Source organism: Nylanderia fulva, unplaced genomic scaffold (assembly GCF_048542155.1).
Source record: "Nylanderia fulva isolate GAGA-0341 unplaced genomic scaffold, ASM4854215v1 Scaffold17, whole genome shotgun sequence".
NCBI lineage: Eukaryota > Metazoa > Arthropoda > Insecta > Hymenoptera > Formicidae > Nylanderia > Nylanderia fulva.
In genome coordinates, this window is record NW_028189945.1 from 501,689 (window position 1) to 525,650 (window position 23,962).

Below are 23,962 nucleotides of genomic sequence, written 5' to 3' on the forward strand. Positions count from 1 at the left end.
AATATACATCAAATTTAAATCATTATGTGTCTATAGTTAAAATGTATTTTTAGATAAAAATATATTTGATATCAAAGTATGAATCAATATGTTATTTTACAGTAAAATCATTTGTACAAAAATTATATTCAATAAATAAAAGTGCGTCCTCAAATTTGTTTATAAAATAATTAATAAAATAATCTACGTTATACTGTATCAACAAAAACTATTTTTTTCACGTCCATTGTTCAATGCCAATTCTATTTTTAAAAAATGAATTATTAAACCTTCTAACTCTTTATTGCAACATTGAATTATGATGTCAGAATTAAAAAATTATATAAGTTTGTTTTCTCATACTATATGTCAAAATAAATTAAATTTTTCTTATATTATTCGTATTCGATAATAGAGATTAATAAAACACATAACAAATTTTTCTCCTATTATCCTGCATTAACTTAATCTGTATATATTTAATAATAATTAAACTCTATATTTCATATTTTATATATCAATATTCTATGTAATAAATATAGTTAATCGAGATTAATATATAAACCAAAAAGTGTTGCTACAGACATCATAATTAAATATAGCTGCAACAAGTGATTAGGAGTCTTAATTAACACTATATCTATTGAATTTCAGAGTAGTGAAATCCAACAATTGGATTCTCACTAGCAATTTTTTTTATATTTATAATTTATATATATATATATATATATATGTGTGTGTCGCAGGCAAATGATCACTTTAAGCAAATAGCTTTTGACTAGTCAAATGCCGTCTGACTTGCCGCAACCATCCCGTCTATCAAGGGTGACTACGAAAGGGCACACAAGTAACCATTTGCCTACGACATATATACATACACATTATACGTTAATATTTAAGAATTTGAATATATCCCAATATATTCAAAATTTTATATTTTATTATCAAAAATTTTTAATTGAAATTTTATAATAATCAAAATTTATTGAAAAATTGTATAGTTGCTTTGCACAATCAATAAATGTTTTATTATTGCCGTTGCAGTTTCGAAATATTAAAAAATTTTGAGCTGTCGTTTCATTCGATTCCTTTGTAACAACATCTATATGAAATTAAAAAATCTTGCATTTATACAGAACTGTCAGATTTTAACAACTGGGACGAGAAACTGTTATTTTGTAAATAAAACTAAAAAAAAATGGTAAAAACGATATTGCATTACTAACTTCCTATAACATCACTTTTGCTGCAGATGCACTAATGCCCCTGCACTTATTTAATGCAGCAATATACTTTGTTGCTTAAATTAATTTTTTTTCATTATTTTGTAAATATAAAAGTATTCGAAAGGTCAATTTTTTTCAAGATATTCGACGTCTTTTCGTAATTACTTGAAAGAGTTTGAATGATTCGAAAGAGCGAATCCATATGCATCGTTCAAAAATAAATTGCAATCAGCTTCAAAATATTATGAAAAATGAAAATGTATAAAGTGTAATGGTAAAACATTAGAACATGATGTAAGAATAACATTAAAACAAATATTGAGAAATGCTGAAATAAAATGTCGAATATCTCGGAAAAAAAAAATTGACTTTACTTAATACCTTTATCCGCAGAATAATAAAAAAAAATTCATGCAAAAAATATTTCACAATTTTTTTTATCTTCATTTACAAAACCCAACACTATCCCGTTTGTCAGAATCAGTCCTGTATTAAGGCAAGTGTCCCGCGTTTCCTTTCGCGTTTCCTTTCATAGTAAACGTTACCGTTAGATAACGTGAGAAGCGACGAGAACGCCGTCGTATATATAATCAACTAATCAACACCGGTGCGCAAACTCACGATGCAATCCCTCACTGTCGCGAATCGTGTTCGTCCGCGAGGCCGCCCGTGTGGTTTGATTCGATTCGATTCTCTGGATTCCGTCGAAGCGGATTCCCCACGTACTCGCCGCAAGCACCGTTTCATTTCGTAGGCACGGAAGTATTACTTTTTTTTATATTGCGTGTACTTACTAACAGCCTCCCTGAGAGAGAAACCTTACTATAACTTCTTTTTCTCCGAGGTGCTCTCGGGAGAGACTTATCATAGACAGAGAGAGATTCCTCTCTTCTCCGTACGGTTCTCCTGCGTTCTTAATAAGAATATCCTCGCGACGCAATAGTCAGCATCTCATCGTCTTCATGTAATGCGCTCGCTCCGCGAAAGTCATCCTTCTTCCTGCACGTCGTAATTGAGTCGTAATGATCTTCCGAGAGCCTAACTCTTCTGACTTAACAATCGTATCTGCTTCTTCCTTGTTCAACGATCGCGATTCTCTCGTAACTCGAGAAAGAGAGCCAGTCTTCTTATGATCTTCAGCCAGTCTTCTTATGATCTTCGCGTCCGCGCGCGAAACATTGAAGATAATTCGCATCACACGACCAACGTTGATTGTTCTGAGAGGCGTCTCCTACCGGAGGAGAGAAAAGAGAAAGAGACTAGACTTTCCGAGTCGACACGAGCTCATTCGAGAGAGGATCCCTCTCGCGACCGTCAGGTCGTTTTCGGGAAGACAGAGCGGTCTATGCCGATGTACCTTTCGCGAAGAAGAACGACACCGTTCCCGAGTATCCTACGACACTGCACTTGCGTCCTTAGACGATGATGACGACGACACATCGGCCGCGACCCGTTCACCGCAAAGAGTAATACGAAACCTTCACAAATAGTCATTCTCAACTGTCTGAGCGTCCTGCGACTGTAACGTCGCCATTTCCTCTGCGGTACCTTCCTCGCCCTCTTGCTCCTCCACGAAGCTTATGCTCCCGGCCTTGTACCAGACGACTATATCCATCATGAAGGCCAACACGAGGATACCGCCAGTTGTACCTGAGAATATTTCGTGGAGTCATTATCATGCGAAACTTTGTGCTTTCGTACGCAATCTGATATGTGTGACACTATTTTTTGCGTTTTGAGTGCTTCACGTCCCAGGTAGCAAGCTGACGTCATTAAACGTCAAAATGACGTCATTCGACATCAAAATAATGCCACTTTTATTAAACGTCATTAAACGTCAAAGTGCCACTTTGACGTCGAATGACGTCATTTTGACGTTTAATGACGTCGGCTTGCTACCTGGGGTATTACAAGTATACACTCTTCGTTCCCTAATCTCTATTGAATTTATTTCTTATTAATTTTTCAGGTCATAAATAAAATAGATCGAAAATGTATCATTGCGTGTATTAATTAAAGTTTGACTCAAGAATTGCGTTTCAATGAACTAATGCAACTATTGGAATTTCTTTTTTGGTCTATATTTTTTTCAGTAAATAGAGAATTCTTTTATACATGCACTTACCATGATAGAACATTCTAAATACATTCGAATCGTAAAGCCAGCAGGCGCCTCGCTCACCGCAAGAGTATTCCCATACAAGACAAGCGGAATCCACCACAGCACCATAAACGATAGGACACGGGACATTACCTGAAGATAAGAAATGAATATATTAAGCTTACCATATTGTGTTAAAAAGACAATTTTAGAATATTTTTTTAACATTTGAAAACTCTAGATTTTTCAAATTTATTATTTTTTAATTTTACTGATATCCAGAATCAATTTATGATTTATTTTATTCTACCTCAAAAAAGATCTATCGATATAAACATAATAAACTTCTGAAACTCTCTTCAGAAATTAGATCACTGATCCAAAATCAATTCATTGTAGTTTACGTCAAAAAAAATCCATCTATACAAACAATATTATAAACTTCTGAAACTCTCTTCAAAAACTAGATTTTATCATTTCACTGACCCAAAATCAATTTGTGATTCACTACATTTTACGTCAAAATAGATCCATCTGTTACAAACATTATAAACTTTTGAAACTCTCTTGGAAAACGAGATTTCATCATTTCACTGACCTAAAAATCAATTTGTGATTCACTGTATTTTATATCAAAAAGGATACATCTATAGAAACATTATTACAAACTTGTGAAACTCTCTTTGAAAATGAGATTTCATCAACCGGGCTTTGCCCGTTCACTTTCTCGTTTTATTCGGACCGAAAAAGTTCTTGTGTAAAGACACGCCGCGATGTCTACCTCGTTGAAAAGATATGTCTCAAGTAATTACCGAACAAACCGATGGCGAACTGTATCAGGCCGAGCGCCATGGCCTTGTCCCTGGGATCCACGCATCGCAGAATGAGCAACATGGACCCTACCTCGCTAGTCGAGTGAATAAAAACGAAGACCGAGAACAGGATCATATAAACCCAAAAGTTGCTGCACTCCAACTTGCAGTAACCGATCGTCGCCGTGCTCATTGCTTCCGGTATCGTGACGTTTTGTTCGACGCATTGACAGTTATGGTACTGCGAAAGACCAAATGCAATATCATCAGAGGAGGAAAGAAAAATATATATGTATTTTATATATAATATAAATAATTTTGCAATTATTCGCATCAAAAACATAATTGCTAAATATTGTTCTGCCTCGAATAAAAATTGCCCGTAGTGACGTTTTAGAAAAATTAATATACGATACTCAGAATATTCAATATTCAGAAATTCATTCGATATTGAAAAAATTAATCTCAACAATAATACCTGATAATAATATAAATAGATAATAAACAAAAGTACAATATGTTGCTACATTTTATTTTATTTTATTCGAGAGCAAAAAGAACTCCTACATTTTGCATTATTTTCCGAAATAATTCGGTAACAGCTGAGCGTTTCAAAATTACTACTTAATTAAAAATGAAAAAAATTAATCTTGATAATAATATCTAATATAAATATGAATGACAAAAATATTTTATTTTATTCGAGAGCAAGAGACTAAATTCTGTATTGTTCTCCGAAATGACTCGGCAACAGCTGATGACCGTTTCAATTACCCATATTCGCGTAGCCCGCATAATTTCCGCTCGAATGGACGTGTCATCGCAGAGCATGTCCTGTCGAGTGTTGGTTTTACACGAGCTTAACACTTACCGATGCCACTTTCCCGTCGACAACCGTATAATTCGGGCAGCCTGCATGACACGCGGAGAAATAGGTTCTACCGTCCACACCGCAGATTGGACTGAATTTATTTCGGTCGCAGTCGCAGGCAACCTCGCAGGTCGGCTCGAAGCTGGAAAGTCTGCGGAAACGTCGATTTCGCTTTTTAAATTGAATACAACAGGCAAAATTTCTTCAGAAAGCGAATAAATAAGGCGCCAAATCGGGAGAGTACAAAATATATATGTATCTGGAGGAACCAGAAGATATCGTTGACTTGTAAATAAGACAGGAAACGAAGAGAGAGAAAAATAGAAAATTTCCACGCGTTTCCAATACATATATTTACGATGCGCATTTTAATGGAACACGCATTCGCACACATTATTTTATGTTAAACACCAATCATCAGTCTCGCCGTTTACATACATGAAGCGAGAGTTTTGTAACAATATTGCAAACAACCTGAGCCGAATGTTTTCGAAAATATCGTTAACGATACTGCATGAAAATGCAATATAGATTTGTGTCATTTAACGCGAAAGACTTAGCGAACTTTAATATTATTTCATCTAATAATACGAATTAACATTACAATTTATATTAAGATAACTTAATATAATATTAATAAAATGTCTTCCGTTGAGTTTTATTGATAATTAATTATCTTAATAAAATACTAGATTATAATTTTTATAATTTATGCGATATACTCGAATAGTTTTCGCTTTATTAATATTTGCTATAATATTTAATGATTGCTTTAATTTTTGCTATTACAAATTTTATAATTAATGTGATATATATATATATATATATATATATATATATTCTTTACTTTTACATTATAATATTTATAATTGCTTTAATATTTGCTATTTGTGACTGATGACACTTCTTTCAACTAATTTATAATTTAAAGCGCTTGAATATTTTCTTCTTTAAGAGATTTCACATCAAGTTTAATATTTATCGACATTTTAAAAGTTTTATTAGATATGATAAAATTTTGCTTACCCGTCCGGATGTGACACGAGTCCTGCGAAATCATCCATCGGACAACCAATAAACATCAATACACCCATGCCGATCGCGTAAACGATCGCGGTGAAGGCGATCCAAGCCGCGACGAACCTCGCGTTAGGCTTCGCTCTCAAGATAAATACTCCACTAATTATTATACCCAATCCCATAACTAGGATGCCGCCAACACCTGCGCAAAAAAAAGTCACGCTCATTATACGATCGTTCAAAGCCATTCACCTGGTAATTCATGATATGCGTCATAATCTAGCCGTGAGAATCCAAGGATGAGATCACTATCACTTTATTCGAGCAGATTTCATTAATTAAAAATACTTGTTAGATAAAAATATTGTTCTCTAATTAGGTATAATTCAAGAAATATGCTTTTACGTACAGATATTTATATAAAAATAAAGGAAGATATTTTACGTAATAATAATTCCATTTTATTTAATTTTGTTCGTTCTATCTTAAACGCACAATAACAAAATATTTATCTTTAATATTTAATATAAATTATGAAGTACACAAACATCAAATTGGATGTAATATATATATATATATATATATATACTATAAGCTCATCACGTAAAATGGTTTCGAGCGATCATTGATTTTGCTTATACTTTCATTATAGCTTTGCGTAACTCGATCAACTATGAAATAATTCAAAATCAATACGACATTGCATAACAATACGGCGTACAGCTGCGTACTTCCACCAAATTATTCGTTGAATAATACGGCTATAGATTAATATTCGGGTGCAGAATGACGAGGAGTATAGAATAGAGAAGCAAGGCGCAGCCTTGTTCTACGACCGGCGCCAATTCTCGACGAACAATCATTATAAATTAGCGCGTGCGCGCGTACACACGCACGTGGAATAAGGCACAATTAATACCGAGCTACACACGCGAATTCCTTCTATCGGATTATATCGAATTAAATACATTAACTTGCATGCGTTTTAAATTACTTATTAATTATAAATAAGTGACGTTGTTAAATATATGAAAGAAAAAAGAAAACTAGGAATATATATGTGTGAAATGTTTACGGAAATTATTATAATATATAAAATAATCTCGGGTTGTTGAAACGAAATGTTAATAGTAATTAAGTTAGTAAAAGTAAGGTAGAGGCAATTCAGTAAATTTAGCGTCGCAATTTTCTGCATACAAAAAACAAAGTGAGAGAACAATTCTTTTCGGAGAATGGAATAACACACCCATTCTGTCATTTACGTCAAATTATCCACTTTACATCGTAATCGCGACGGAAATCCGGCGGCAAAATCTTGCGACGTTGCCCGGTACATATATATCATTAGTAACAACACAATTTAATAAAAAAAGAACTTTTCCTAAACTCAAACAAAAATTATTTAATACCAAATACAATTTTAACTTTTAAAATGTTCATATTTTTGAGAAATTTGATTTTAAAATTGTGACAAAAGAGAGATGATTTGAAAGAGAGATTATTTTAACGTTACTTTTTTATTATACTACAGCTATGGTATGTGGCATATTGATAAAACTTTATTCATTCAAAATCAAGTGCATTGTTAAAATTTTCAATTCTCAAATGAAATATGTTACAAATATTACAATTAATAAATATTGCAAATTTTTAAATCAAGTTATTGGAAATCACATGAATATTTTTCGACACACTATTCAAATTTGAAAATTTAATTTATCAATAAATTTAATTTATTTTTCAAATAAAGCATTTCTAAGACGAAAATCGTATAGAAAAACTGTAAAGGAATAATTCTTTTTTTCTTGAATTCCTTGCTGAAACTGTGTAATAGAGTATACGTTCGAGATCCAAGCGGGCCCCCGCTTGCATGTTCATTCGCGATAATTACCTGAGATCAAGTTTGCATCATGAGCCGGCAGACGAAATTGGCTCTCGAGGTACTTCGGCAAAAAGGTGTAAAGACCGGCGATCGGCAAGATGTGCAGCACGCTACTTGCTGTCCTGAACATCAGGATGTCATTCTTCAGAAGGCGTTTCACTGCAGCCGGAAAATCTGTAACAACGACCGAAGTGTTACAGCATCAAACACGCGTGTAAACGTGCACATTAATATAATTATCACGTCAATCCATATAATTTCTCGTGTATTCAATACATTTGCCATTATTAATTTTATATAGATAAAGAATAAAAAAAATAGCGAGAAATGTCAAGTGACAATTATCATTAAACAAAAAAATGAATAAACAAAAAAATTTGATCATTATATAAATTATTATGTACTATTATACTTTATATATAAATTATTCGATATTGTTATATAGAATGATCGATAATAGATGCGTTTGGTGAATATGTTTCTTCCACCCTGTAATTTTCGCCACATCCTTCCTTTGAAATTTTGACGTCAAGTATCTTGATGTAACCATATATGCCTCTTTAATTGTAATCATCTTATTTAAATAAATGAGTCTCGTATTATATGTGCAACAAATATACGAGTCATCGACTCAAGATATTACATGTTTCATAGGCAAAGATTACTTAGCGATACTCTAATCCAGACTCAGCATCACGGTTATCTCTTATTAGTCTCGGTCTTGCCTGATCTCTCTGTCTCTACTCGAGCCTTGCATATACTTATTCCCTACGAATCTCTGACGGAGTCTACCGCAATTCTCTATATATTTACGAGCTCGATTACGAGGAACGAGCTAATTAGCTTCGGCAATCTTTTCTCTCTCTTCTCGCATTATCCTTCTTCAAACATGCGAGAGGATCCTTCAACAGCGAGGCTGAAGAGGAGAAAAGAGTCGCAAAAGGAAAAAAAGAAAAAAACTCGTGTGCAATTCTGTTCTAGAGTGCCTTTTGCTCAAATCATTCGGTTGACACGAACGATTTTCTAAACGATTGCAATGACGGTACAGGACATTTACAGGCAGTTTTGCCTGACGTATCGCTGGAAATCGATTCGCATAGACTTTTATAGGAGCCCCTGCCAGACGAAGGTATACCTCTGGAAAGCTGACCGTAGTATTGACCCATTGAAACTATATGTAGACCTGGCATCGAGAGACCCCCGTCTGTTTATAGTCCGCCAACAGTCCAGGTTCGACGATTAAAGAAACATTCGAAATTATTATCAAGAGACTCGCGCTAAACATTTGCCATCTTATAGCAATTTACGGTCCAACTAAACGAGAGAGCATTCACGACTGTCTCTCTTTCTTTCATTCACTTTCGATGAGCTGGATAAATAGTAAAGGTTATTCAGATAAGAAACTCGGGTCCATTTAAATATCTGATAGAATGCAAATGTATTGATAGAAATAGCGCTTTGAAATTAACTCCAGATTGATTTAATTCTAATTTGAAAAAGACTTCGAATAAAAAATTCAGATTATTAAAATTTTCATATATCATGCATTTTTATTCCGCCGAATCGGATTTATTGATGTAATTGAAGAAAGTTTATCTACTCCAAATTCATTTATTCATTTTTACAATTTACTCATTTAAAAGAAAAGCTGAAGCAATATTCTCACCATTCCTTTGTTGAAGATTATTTTAATCTATCAGTTAACCGTTCAGGTGATTCGATCGTCTTTTTAATAATTAATCTAAAATCTTGAAAAATGTATTGCGCTTCGAAATAAAATTGAAAGAAAAACAAGTTCAAATAAAAAAATAAATATACTTAATAATTGATTCGGCCAAAAAGGAGCTAAATAAATGAATTTTCGATTTCTCTTTCTGTTGAACGCTATGTTAATTTATCTACTCGCGGACCAGTCGAGCACCTTTTTCGCATGATACTATAGCGAGTGTACAGTATATGCGTAACCTTGTGCGTGCAAACGAAGCTACATGCCTAGGACTGCCTAGAAGTCTTCTTCTAGGCATTCAAGCCCAGCTAGAAGCTGTGGCAACCCCGCATATAGGGACGTCCCACAGACCATGAGTAGACAAACGTGACTAACATTGCGCTTCGAGTATTATCGTATAGAATGCCCTTTAAAGGTCCGAACGCGTATGTTGTGCCGATCACATGTGGCATACATCGTTTATTTCAGACAGATGTGTTTCGGCCTATCGATTTTGCAATTTGTCTCGCAAACTTCATAATTAATTAATATGAAAGATATATATGCATAAATTGGCACACTCAATATGCAAGTACATGTATGTTTACGTATTGGAATGTACATACACGTTGTACACACATATTATTAATTGCGTTCATCAAATTTCATAATTGTATAATACTGTCGCGCAGCATTAAATCTGTCTACGATCATATAGACTCAATCAGTAAATATATTATTATATATACATACGTATTATATATTACAATAATATTACATGTTATGTTTAATATTTATATTTATATTATGTGTTATATATCATGTATTAAAATGTACAAGATGATATCTTTTAAACTTTGGCCGTTGTATAAATTCGAGATATATTTTTTTTTGTTTATCAGACATCCCTAGAAACCAATTAATCACTTATTTCGAGTACTTAATATACTGATACACAATTTAAGTACTCGAAATAAGTGATAAATTGGCGTTACTAGCGATAAATTTCTATATTATAGGGATGAACGCGATAATTATAATTTAGCACTGTGTGATTTATTTGAAAACTATGCCTATGTGCGAAATATTCGGATTCGCGAAAATACGCCGCTGTCCTTTTAAAACGCGACATTCAAATATTCGTCATAAATATGCAAATGAAAAACCTCGCTTGAAACAAGATATAATAATATGTCCGATAATAAATAAAAGAGGGACTAGATGCGGGTTAAAAAAGGCTTTTGCGTAGGCGATTCGCCAAATTAAGCGCGACAGTATGTAAATAATACGGCTCGTAGCAAACGCATATATATATGTATATAAGATACATAGAGACAAAAAGAGAGAAAGGAAATAAATAGAGAAAGAAAAGAGAGAAGGGGTCGACGGAACTGAAAAAACTGAAAAAAAGGAGCAGAATGAGAGACACGCACGTTAGTCCGTGTACACGCGCAAAACTTACGCGCGTGCGTGTCCACCACCGCCTCTATGCACGACGCGTGACCGTGAACTTGCCCCACCTTGGTGCACGAGTCGGTCAGTCATTATTATTAACGCACACACGCGAGAGAGCGGCGGCGTGCGCGCTCACGCGCGTACACACGCACGCGATGCACACGCGCGTGCAACGCACACGGGTGAACGCGCCATCCCTCCCGTGAGCGAAGGGTCCGTTTAAAGGAGCATCCGATGATTTCAGAGGCTTTCGGAACGAGCCGGCAAGTTGTTGCGAGTTGCACGCTGATTTCTGCGACTGATGAGGAATTTCACAAATTTCGCGAAAGAGAAGAGAGTTATTTTTATATAGAAAAATATAAATCATCCTTTTGTTTCTTTATTAATAATAAAGTAGTCAAAATTGTCATATATGCCTGCGCTTCTATCTTTTTTTTCTCTCTCTGCCTTTTATATTAAAATATCGTATGGAATTTTGAAATATTTTTGATCAATTTTGTACAGATAAAAAATATGTAAACAAATTCTTCTGTGCGCAGAGGGTCCGTTTAAAGGAACATCCGATGATTTCAGAGGCTTTCGGAACGAGCCGGCAAGTTGTTGCGAGTTGCACGCTGATTTCTGCGACTGATGAGGAATTTCACAAATTTCGCGAAAGAGGAGAGAGTTATTTTTATATAGAAAAATATAAATCACCCTTTTGTTTCTTTATTAATAATAAAGTAGTCAAAATTGTCATATATGCCTGCGCTTCTATTTTTTTTTCTCTCTGCCTTTTATTATAAAATATCGTATGGAATTTTAAAATATTTGATCAATTTTGTAAAAAATGTGTAAATATAGAGTTAGGAAAATTACTGCGGCTGTGCGTACACGTGTATGTATATTTTTATTCGCGAAAAATTTTGTATTTTAATATCAAAGTAACATTATCACAAAAAGTGTCTTTAAAAAATACCTTTGAGAGATTTTATTCAGTCTTTGAATATTATATTCTTTAAATTATATATATTAAATTTGAATTACGTTCAAGATAAATAGCTTTAAATTACCTTTCAAGGAATAAAAAAATTAAGTCGACACATTAATAAAAAAATCATATATGTTTTTCCTTTCAGGATATAGTGTTTCAGGATTAATTGGTAATATTTCTAAATCAATACAGCACTTTAATATAAACGCGCGTTTTTTGACTCCCGTTAACTCACCTTGAGCAGTTTAGGAGAAATCAGAGGGTAAACAGGTCAAGGTGATTGGATCACAAACGAGGCATGAAGAACCGTCTTCAAAAAGCCATTTCTGACCGCGGAAATTTAGCAGCGCTGAAAACTGCGCAGCGAAATAAAAAAAAAAAAAAAAAAAGAAAAACGTCAAGCACGCGTAAAAATCTAATCGGGGACGAGGTCGATTATTCACGGTCGCCGAATTCTGCAAGAGATTTGCTCGAGGTGGAGACGATTCTCCATCCGTAGAGAGGCTAATCGCGCGTGTCTAACTTTTTTTCCTTTTTACAGGTGTGCCGAAAGCTGTAAATCGCTCGGCTGTATTTTCCCGGTTGTGAATGGCGAGTATTATATTATATGGATAGGCAAAGGAGCGACATCGAGGCATCCTCCGCTCGCACCTAAATTCGCTATTAACCTTGGACCGAGTCGGGGACTCACGCTTGAGAGATCATCTCCGTTCGGGTTTATTCCTCCTTTTATGCGCACGTATGCGATAAAGCCGACCGAATCGCATTATGTGACAGAGATATCGCTGCAGCTGCAAATGTGGCATAATGATTCATCTTGTTGCGCGAATTAACAAACAAAGCGATTTGTTATCGCAGATCGAACATATGTGTGTTCTAATTCTCTAATAACGAAGATTTCTCGCGATGATTTTATGGGTACAATTTTCTGTCCGCAAACAGTGCGCTATAGAGATATTTCACATGATTAAAATTAAAAAAGTGATATTATAAATAAACTTATAATGATAAAAATGAAGGATGTTTGCTTATTGAAGAAATTTAGTTTCAAATAAAATTGACAAATAAAATTTAATTAAATAAAATTGAATTGAATAAAATTAAATCAAATTAAAAAATTATTAAATTGACGTAATTAAGCACTAATGAATTTAATGAGTCAACGGACGTATAAAAAAGAACGTTATATATATATATCATTGTTTTAGTGCACAATAGAAAAATGTGCAAGCAAAATCGCTCGTCGTGAATTCCCGATTAACTTACGAAGAGCACATTGTCTCCGGCTTTTATTTGCATTCTCGTTAACCTTCGATCTGCAACACTATGGCAAGTAGCAAGTGTGCAAAATTTCACCTTTCCATGCAAACCTTTCAGCAAAAATACTTGCTGTTAACGGCAATAATGTGCTCCGCGCCTGTTTTCTCCAACGTAATTATTTCTCAATATCCTTATATATAATTTAAAACGCATAATCATTTCCCTCTATAAAAATATACAGAGTGTCTCGGATTTCTATCAACGCGTCAAAAAGATTTTGGACTTACTTGACACCATAATTATATGTCTTAATAATTAAGCGTTTAAAAAATTATATTTATATAAAATTAGAAAAAAATTGAATTTTTCGTTCTCAAAGTACTTATGCACTTTTAAAGTAATTATTTCAATATCTTTTATATATAAGTGTCTTGGATCAAGCCATTATTTAAAAAATTTTGAGCTTCTTCGACAACGTAATTATATGTCTTAATAATTAAACATTAAAGATTATTATAAATACAATAATTAGAAAAAGAATACAATTTTTCGTTCTCTAAGTACTTGCGTATTTTTTCAAGCTTCATTCATAAAATTCTCTAATTTGTTAATATTCTTCTTATTCAGAAATCTTCTAATTCCATACAATTTATGCGATTTTTCGCGATGATGCAATATTATCGCGAGTGATACATCATAAATATTGGCGCGAGTATAAATTACCATCAAATATCAAGATATCGCAATCGAATCGTGAATCACGAGTTGCAATCGCAAAAAGATCAAAAAAGCAATGACGTATATGGGCCATATATTTACTGGAGCAACGAGAATAAATCCGATATCGTAGCCGAACTGCGACCCGTTATCCATTTTCTCGAGGACTTTTAGACGTTTTTCGCGCAGGAAATCGCGCGAACGATAGAGAGAAATGGAGAAAGAGAGACGAAACTTGTCACAAAACAGCTTACGGCGAGTCATAAAAACAGATTAAGCTAATGCCACACGGTCGAAACGACTAGTCGGACGAGAGAGCGATCGCGAACCCTTTAAGAAAGATATATCAGGACTTACCTCGGAGACTTGGCTTTTTAGAATCCGCTCGTCGAGACGGAGTCCTGCTCTTTGGCAAACGTGTCGGGAACGCGAACATTGCGATGCTTACTACCGCCAACATCGCGGAAATTATGACCAAACCTGAAACACGTAAGTTTAAAAAAAACAGTGTTCTCAATCATTCTTTCAAAAAGTAAAATAACATCGTCTCACGATGTAATTGCGGATTATAGCGAAACACCGATTATCCGGATAAATTAAACGACAGTAATGCACCCCCTTATAAAATTATTTGCAAAAAGTATTTTTTGAGAAACAAATATTAACTTTAAGAGATAAAACAAGATAAAAGTATTCGTACGATTAGACTGACTCAATTTGAAAAAAATACTATATAATCTTACTTATCATAATAATCATAATTTATTATAATTTAAATAATATACATATATGCAATATATATATATATATATATATATATATATATATTCTTAGACGTCCTTAGATAAGAAATTGGCATACGTTCTCTGTAGATTTTAATATTTAATATGAAATATTAAAAGAAAGGAAATATTACAGATTTTTATGCATAAAATGAGATAAATAAGTATTCGTATAATAATCTATTTGAAATCTGTTTTAACATACATATATGTATAACTTACATTAAAGATCATTTAAAAATGACTCGACTGTGTTCAATATTGCATTATATAAAAATGATATGCCATCTTGTAATGTACGAATGTCTCGTTCATATTTTTCGATCTCTACATCTAAGAGTATGGATATCTTCTCCAAATTTTTCTGTATCGCTTCTTGAATAATTGTTCTTATCTCATTCTCGTTGAGTGATGGTCTAGATACTTTAGTACGTTCTCGTAACGCTTTTTGCTTCTCGCATTTATAAATCATAATTCTAATTCTTGATACTGGTATACCAAATTTGTGAGATATTTTGTACAATGAGTTATCTTTCTCATAACAAGCATAAATGCGTTGTTTTTGTTCGGAGTAAAGGCGTCTGTCCATTTTTCTTATTTTTCTTATTTTTATTCTTAATAATTTTGTTATTTATACCTTTGAATTGTTATATTGTATGCGTTGTATCGCGTGTATGAATTTCGAAATCCACTTATATTAAGTTTCTTATTAAGAACTGCAATTTTATTCGCACTTATCCTGCAATATATAATTATTTTGCTTCGCTTTTCGAAATATATATAATTGATCATATAACAACGTATAATTATTGTTGATTTTTCGCATGCGGAATCAATTCCTTTTTGCACCGTATTGCATTCGTCAATTATATCTCCAATTGTCGTTCTTGATTTCTTTATAATACAAAAAATGTCGTACACTAATTTACATTTATTATGTCACGTAATAACTTCTTTTTCGTCATCCTCCAAAATCGTTAAACCGTTATATCTTTACTTATAACACTTGTTACTGTAATACTACCTTTGAAACGACTTGTTATTATCCATATTATACTGTGTGAAAAATTTTCGTGTTTATATACTTTCGTATTTTAACCAAATCTATCAAAAGGACATCTAGCCATTGAATATTATTAACAACATCGACAAATATACGTACACCGATAATAAATAAAATTTTATAAACAGAATTTTATGTAATATTTAAATTGTAGTTAATTATTATTGTATAAATAGGTAATTATTATTCGGATAATCGTTGTTCGGCTAAATTGGGTTTCTACTCTTTCTCAGCAAATATATATAATTATAATGATTGGCAATTGCTAGGGAACGATTCTGTTCCCTAATATTTGCCAATCAATATATAATGTAATAATAAAGAGACTTATGCTTATATAAATGTTATATTTCTATATAAAATTGATTTTCCTCGCAATAAATGAAAACATTTCAATGCAAAGTGCTTGACAATAATTCTATTCGACGACAAAAATAAAATATTTTCTGACTGTGAGATTAACTTGCTCGCGTTCGTTGTCACATTCCAAAAACTATTTTTTTACGTCAATGAACATCTCTTAATATGACAACAAGCAGACGAGAGACAACTAATGGTTGAACGCAGATAGATTTGTTGTGCAGTCTAGCTACGCAATTCAAACGACGAAGGCCGAGGGATTTTTAGCTCAAGTTTTTTTAAAACTCTCTACTTGATGAAATCCAAGGTTAAATATTTTATTAAAAATCATTAAAGATCAATTCCATGAGCTAAAATGAAAGTTTTTGCAAACAATATTTTTCCTCTCAATACAATCAATTTAGAAAAAGAAACATTATTGTTCCTTGAATTTTAAGTTAATCACTTCATCACTTTCGATCTTATTACGATACTATTACGATTTATCGTAAACTTACCAAGCCACCAAGCACCAACCCATCTTGGATCAGTCGGCGTGATTTGTGGAGTCCTCGACAAGTCCGCGTAAACCCTCGTGCAAAAGGAACCCAGAATAAAGCCTAATGCTGGACCGAGAATCCGCACTCCAATTGTGATCGCTATTGTACATAAGCAAATTATTTTTTTTTTATTTTAAATCTATATCCACATCACAAACAATATTTGAGCAAAAGATAAATGAATTTTAATATAGCGTGCATATTTAAAAAAAATAGATAATAATTTACATATTAAAAACTTACTAAGTGTTTTTCCATTAAAAATATTTTATATGTAAATATAATAAATAAATATTAATAGATAAATTTAATGAATAAATATAAATAAATATAATAATAAAATAAGTATTCGAAATAGCTTAAGCAGAAACTTGATTCTTATTAAAAAATTAAAATTAATGTTTGTATATACGATTTATTATAATAAAAAATATAGATAGAAAAAGGTGGATAAGAATGATAATTCTTGCAAATTGATGAGGTATTTACCGAAATACAAAGGGCTCTCTCTGCTAGCCACGTTATCGTCGATGTACGGTATACCGAGGGTGTACACCGCCGTTTGGCCCATTCCAACGCCGAGCAATGACACGAAAAATATCGCGAGCACCACCGTGTTTATCTTGCCCTGTATTCTCTGTTCCGTGAGAAAATCGCCCTTGCAATATTCCGCCGAATCGGTTTGCGAGAGGGGCGTCGAGATATTCCAGCTTTAAGAAAAAGTCGAACAAGAATATAATAAAAATCAATGATAAAACGTTATATTTTTTTTTAGTTTTTTCTTTATATAGATATCACTTCTATCGTGTCTCTTGATTAAGTATTATTAGTGTGTGATATGTAGACATCGTATATGTATGCATGTCAGAAGTATAAAAAAATAAAACTAATTACAAGAGAATTAAAAGAGGGAAAGCAAGAAGAAAAGATGAAAAATTGACACTTTAAAGAAATTTCTGGTCTTTGCAAATTCTATATAATTATCATATTTATATAAGAGTAGTAATTTTAAAATATCCGAATTTTTAGTGATCTTAAAAAAATCGATCTTCTCTCGGTCTGTAAATCTTTTTATATGTACACGTATATATATTATATGTGTATTATCTTATAATAGATATATAAATTAATATGCATAACGCATATTATATGCCATACCATTACCTAAATCTACCACTGATAACTATATCTTATTTCGTATTAAAATATGTAATCAACTATTTCCGGAAATTATATCAGAAAGCTAACACCCACGACTGAGACGACCCAAATTGCGCGGATACGCGATCATTTTTCTCTGTATGTCGATAAGTGCAGCTGCATTGATATCAAAAAAACGTAATCGACATTGTTCCATTATAGTAGCGCGTTATGATATAGATTAGTTTTCTCTTTTCTTATATATATGTATAAATAAATATTCTAATTTTCCGTTCTCGATCTCACTTTCAACGGCAGCATTTAAAAAATACCTTCGTGGTAATGCAAAATGTGCGATTCGTTTCATTAGTTGCCTTCGGGTCATAAACCATCGGCGCATCTCAGTCACGCAGAAATGCAACACAAACCGGTTTTTGTACAATACGATTTTAAGGTAAAACTACGTATCTATTACTTCGGCGTATTCCACCTTATATCGCGTGTTTACAGCAAACGTACATATACCTTTACTTAAGACGATAACACAACTGACCGTTTACACGCCGCCTTATTCTTCCGTAGGATACATTGTAATCGACGACGATCGTAAATTTTCTTCAATCGTGTCATAAACGTTTCTCCATTGACTAATAAACGAATATAAATAAATGGACAAGTTCTTTCATGGTTTGTTAAACAAAGAATATAAATATAGTTATAAGGATTATATAATGAGAGAATAGACATTTCACAGATAGATATATTAAAGTGATTTATGACTTGAAACTCGCTTGTTTATATTTTCTATGATTTAAAATTTAAAAAAATGGTCTATCCAACTTCAAATTAATATATAACAATAAATCGGTTAGAAATAACTTATAAACTCACCGATAAACAAATTATCATCATTTTTAAAAATGTCATTTTAATAGCAATTAATGTAACAATTGTTGATAATGCTGTAAAATTTAATTTTTAGATAACTACGATTAATAAAAGTTTGATTTCTCCATTTCTTGACAATTTACTACTGTGAAGTTAGCTACTATTTAATCACAAAGGTCAAAGCTAATGAAGACATCTTTCTTCATTGTGATGAATCACCGGTCTTTGTCAAATTTAGCCGGGAGGCGTGTGCGGTCGCTCATTAAGAATCTAGGAATAGAAGAAGCTATATCCCGAAAAGAAGAATTATAATAACACTCACCCGTCCAGTGTGCTGTTCCTTTCCGGGAACTTGCAGAGATTTGCCGGTACGGGGTCAGTATTGTTGAGACCTCGGCCGTTACCGCCGGGCTCGACGCCGCTCAGCAGCATCTCGTTCTGAAGGATCAGCTGTTCACCGAAGATAAAGTGAGGTATCGAACAGGTGAACGAGCTCAGGGAGAAGAGGATCATGCCCCAGGCTATCCACTTGGGCCTGTGACCTTGGCCGCCGTAGTACGTCAGTAACAGGGACGATCCGATCTGACCGATCTCCGTGGCCGACATGATGATGCCTGTCGTCTTCGACTGGATCTGGAAGAGCTTTTCTATTGTCGTGATGACGGAGACGAAGTACGTGTAGTACATGCCTTGAAGCACCTGCACATTGATAGAAAAAAAAAGGAGAATAAAATAGATAGGTACGTCAAAGAAGTTTAACAAATATTATTAATTTGTTTTCTTGCTGTAAAAAAATACAATTAACTTCTTAGAGAATATAATGTTTTAAAATTTATATGCACACACACACACACACATACAGATATTACTTATTTATTTTTCATTTAATCTGTTTAATCTAAATCTATGCATCAGGATTTTGAGGCATTTATAATAATTTGGCAAAAACATGAACAGAAATTTAATAATAAAAATGATCAAAGTAATTGATATAATCAAAATGATGAAATGATAATAATGATGAAAATAATCAGAACGATCAATTTGATCGAAATAATCAATATGATCAAAATAATCAAGTGGTTGTTTAACATACTGACCCAGGTGAGGCAGAAAAACACGAGGAAGGTTTGCTTCGTAGCGAAGTATTGCAGCCAGTGTGGTCTGAAAGGACCCCATCCGCAGGAAATATCGGCGTCATCAAACTCCGTATGAAGGCTGCTCGATCTCTCATCGGGCACGATCAGTTTGCCATTTTCCGCGGCTCCGATCCCACCATGCAACTTCCCGTTGGGTATCGAACCGTTGTTGTTGTGCTGCTTGCATATCAGCCCGTTTCCGTTCGCCATCGTCGGCGGAATGATCGTCAGGGCCTCCACGTTACCGTTCGACAAGATCTGTGTATCTTCGCCCGCCATTTTTATTCTCTTCTCTGCGCGATATGTGATGATCTCGTTCCTTTTAACTCTAACGGAGATTCTTCTTCGAAATCTTTGGGCCGCTCAAAAGGCTGGTATTCGAATGGTCAATCTGTAACCAGAAGAGAAAAATTCGTCAGACATATATGGTAGACGTTAGATGAATTTTATTTTCTATACATATTATGTATAATATATCTGCAATTTTTTCACAGATATACTTTTAAAACACTTATATAAACATAATTTAAAACGTTACTTAAAAAAATTACTTTTCTTCAATTTTATTTATCATGAACAAAATTACATTTACTCTGAACACTACTAAATTTCATTCAGGTCTATCATTACGTCTTTTTCATCAATTGGTCTGACTAGTCGCACCATTAAGTTGCATTACAAATGAACATAGAATTTTTTAAAAATAATTTTGTGCACAAATGAGTAAAATAATGTTTTTCAATAATGATTAGTTATACGACACTTTTTTTGCTGATATTTTGCTTTAGAGGTGAACCCCTTTCTCTCGCGATCGACTGCGGAATAATCCGCCTGAGAGACACCCTGTAGCCGGCGTCCTCTCACTTTCATCGGTGCCCGACTTTCCTCATTTCCCTCGCGTTCCATTCTACGGGCTATCGCATCGGTGCGGTTTTCACTGACAGCAGCGTGAGTAGGAGTTTGTGCGCTAGAACGTCGCGCTACAGCTGGATACGTATGACGGCGAAGACGCGTTCTCACTTTCGCTTCGGGATTTCTTCGTAGTTACACGCCAACTTACGCATTCGAAAACATGTATGCTCGCGACGCGCAAATCCGCTCCCCAAATTATCAAATATATATGCAAGTGCGAGTGTAATTGATATACGCTACACAAATCTCGAAAGAAATTTTCTTGTATATATTCTATCCTTTTAAAAATACGAAAAGACTGCCTATGAACGTAATTCTATCCGCAATTTCTATAAAAATAATTGTTTATTTTTCTCAAGCAACACGCCATGATTACCGCCTTCCATGAAGGTAAATTTGATGCTTCTTTCAGCTGTTCTGATAATCTTCTCTAGTATCCTCGCAATCACCACAAGATCCTTTTGCTCCAAGTGCATGTGTCTTTCAATCTTCGTGCTAAGCCGGCGATCCTGGCTAATCAGTCATCTTTTTTTCCTCATTCATCCTAGAGTTAATGAACCTATCTAACAATACTTGCACAGATTGATCTCTTCTCTGCTTGCACTGCCCACATCTGCGCCGAGGTTGTGCAGTCTGTCGTATACAATATTTTAGTTGCTCCAATTCGAGACCTCACATTAAAACGGCTTGTGCCGCGTGATCTTTTTCTAACCAGGTCTCAGGATTTGTTACCAGACATGCTATCTAACCGAGAATGACATGAGCTTATTATTTGCTATGCATATCTCCATCTGTCTCTTCCTAGTTTATAGTTGATAATTTTGTCCATTAAATTTGTGAATACTAAACGCCTTGAGATCTGTCATTTCACAAAACTTTTATCACAGAGTATACAAAAGAAATTTCAACACGCGATCAAATAAATTTCGCTTAACACGTGCTTTGAGTCCATACCTGTTGAGATTGGCCGTATGAATTAATAAAGACGTTCAAAACCGTGAATGGAAATCAACGAGTTTTATTTACTGTAATGCGTTTTAATAAAAAATAGACATCACCTGAGTATCGAAAGCGCAAGAAAGAAAATATATTTTTGTAGACGTGTTCACCACGAGGTCTCGCGGCAGAAGAGAAAGAAATTTTTGTTTTGTTCGCTGCTGGACAAAATGCCAACCCTGATCTGATTACTAACATAGTCAACATTGACTCATTAAAAGCGACAACTCGCTCTCGATGCCATAAGACGCCAAAATTTAAACTCGATATAAACTCAACACTATCTATCTATAAAAATAATTTTTATCCTAAGTATTTAATATTTCTATAAAAATAATTTCTATAGATAATTTTGAATTTGAAGAACCTCAGACTTTTTTATTATTTTGAATAGTTTTAAAACTGAATTTGTTTGAAATAGACTTTTCGTTAAATGAAAGTTTCATATATGTATGTATATTATCTGCATTGTGTAATCTTAAATTTTTAATTTACACAATCTTGCATTTTCGAATAATTATACCTATTTATGTCAAAAGAATTAAAACAGACTTTATGATCAGACATAAAGTAGCTCTTTCTATATAATGTGACTTTAATTGCTTTCCAATAATAACATGTTTTCGCATATATTACAGGAAATTACTTTTCATTATCAATCATTTATTATCATAAATTATCATAAATATAATTTTACAAAATATAATTCTAAAATAGTAATATTATACATTATCTTAAATTCGAGATAACATATTTTTGGAAAGTATTATTTATCTATATTTATCCTCTCGAGGGTTTAATAAAAACTTAATAAACATAATATATACTTTCAAAAGCACTAAAAAATAGGAAAAACTAGAACTTAGTTAAAGTCACATTGTTACAAGTAGAAAAAAACATTTGATATCCATAACATCTCTCTTTGCCATCGAATATTCCGTCGCCTCAATTTTAAGTTATTAATTTCCCAATAATAACGAGAGAACAACGAATCGAACGAAATGGAAATGCTCGCGAAATTAATCGCTATTTTCCATCGCAGATTCTTCCTCAAAGCAGATACTCGCCGTTTGATCAAGCAGAAATGCTAAATAAGCAGCATGGAAATTGCGGAACATCATCGCGTGCGTTAGCGAGCGGATTTTATATCATCGTTAATGGCTTAACGACGTATGGTGGCTGACCCCTAAAATCCTGTCTAAGAATACAAATCTCTTTCTCTCTTTCTCTCTCTCTCTATCTCTCTCCCTCTGTTTACGGTGCTACGGCGCCGTTTCTACGCGCCATTGACCCTATAACATTCGCCATTCACTAGCAGGCACCGTGTGAGCATGAAAATTAGGATGAAGTTCGCGGCCGTCTTGAAAACAGATATAGATCTAACGCCTGCGAGTTAATCAACGAGCATATCTTATCATCTTACGTAACGTTAGAAAATTCACGATCTCCCGTTTCCATATATCTTTGAATTTCAATTAGATTTTATTTAATCGTTCAACCCTATATTAAGTGCAATTGCAATTAATTGCGAGTCGTGAAAGAAGCTTTGGTAAATCATTTGACACATCTTGAATCTGAAAAAAAAAAAAAAAAAATTATATCGCCGTTGAATTGATTTCTCTCTCGGAACGCAGAGACTTAGGCACTTTCTTTTTTCGACGGCCAAGGAGGTCATCGAAAATTGTTATTTTTATCTTCGTGCACCGTGTGCTTTTCTCACACAGCGAGAGCCGGGAGCATCGAGAGAGAGAGAGAGAAGTTGTAATCTCTCGCAACGAGAACGAAATCGAAAGGACCCGACTCTCTCGTCGCTCGGCTGGTCGCGATGGCGAAATTCTGCGAGAACGCGTTTTTGTCGATCGTAAATCCTTTTCGGACAAGTCGCAGACTCTCGCCCTCTCACCGCCTCCGCGTCCAGAGTGAAAATCTCTTCTGTGCACAGACAGAACCAGCTCCGACCCACAAATATCTCGCGAGTGAATCAGTCGCAGAAATCAGGCGCGGAGTCGCGCATATCAGCCATTCTGTTCGCTTAAAACGATCCTCAATTTTTTGCAGTTTAATTAAAAATACAAAAAAATTTATTTAATCAATAAAAAATAATTAATTTAATTAATAATTAATTTAATTAATTGTTTCGAA

General features: G+C 33.8%; 1 protein-coding gene across 2 annotated transcripts in view; it reads right to left on the reverse strand.

Moving 5' to 3' along the window:
* Positions 1 to 316: 316 nt before the first annotated feature.
* Positions 317 to 23,962, reverse strand: part of Oatp74D (Organic anion transporting polypeptide 74D) — a 96,885-nt gene continuing 73,239 nt past the window's right edge. For both annotated transcript variants that reach the window (XM_029312107.2, XM_029312106.2), the window contains 11 exons: positions 19,874 to 20,303; positions 19,096 to 19,472; positions 17,235 to 17,455; positions 16,704 to 16,844; positions 14,359 to 14,481; positions 7,901 to 8,065; positions 6,016 to 6,211; positions 4,990 to 5,140; positions 4,119 to 4,359; positions 3,331 to 3,459; positions 317 to 2,855 (listed from right to left, as the gene is read on the reverse strand). In XM_029312107.2, coding sequence (XP_029167940.1) covers positions 2,686 to 2,855; positions 3,331 to 3,459; positions 4,119 to 4,359; positions 4,990 to 5,140; positions 6,016 to 6,211; positions 7,901 to 8,065; positions 14,359 to 14,481; positions 16,704 to 16,844; positions 17,235 to 17,455; positions 19,096 to 19,472; positions 19,874 to 20,191 — 2,232 coding nt within the window. In that variant the 5' untranslated portion in view covers positions 20,192 to 20,303 and the 3' untranslated portion in view covers positions 317 to 2,685. The remainder of the gene's footprint in view (positions 2,856 to 3,330; positions 3,460 to 4,118; positions 4,360 to 4,989; positions 5,141 to 6,015; positions 6,212 to 7,900; positions 8,066 to 14,358; positions 14,482 to 16,703; positions 16,845 to 17,234; positions 17,456 to 19,095; positions 19,473 to 19,873; positions 20,304 to 23,962) is intronic.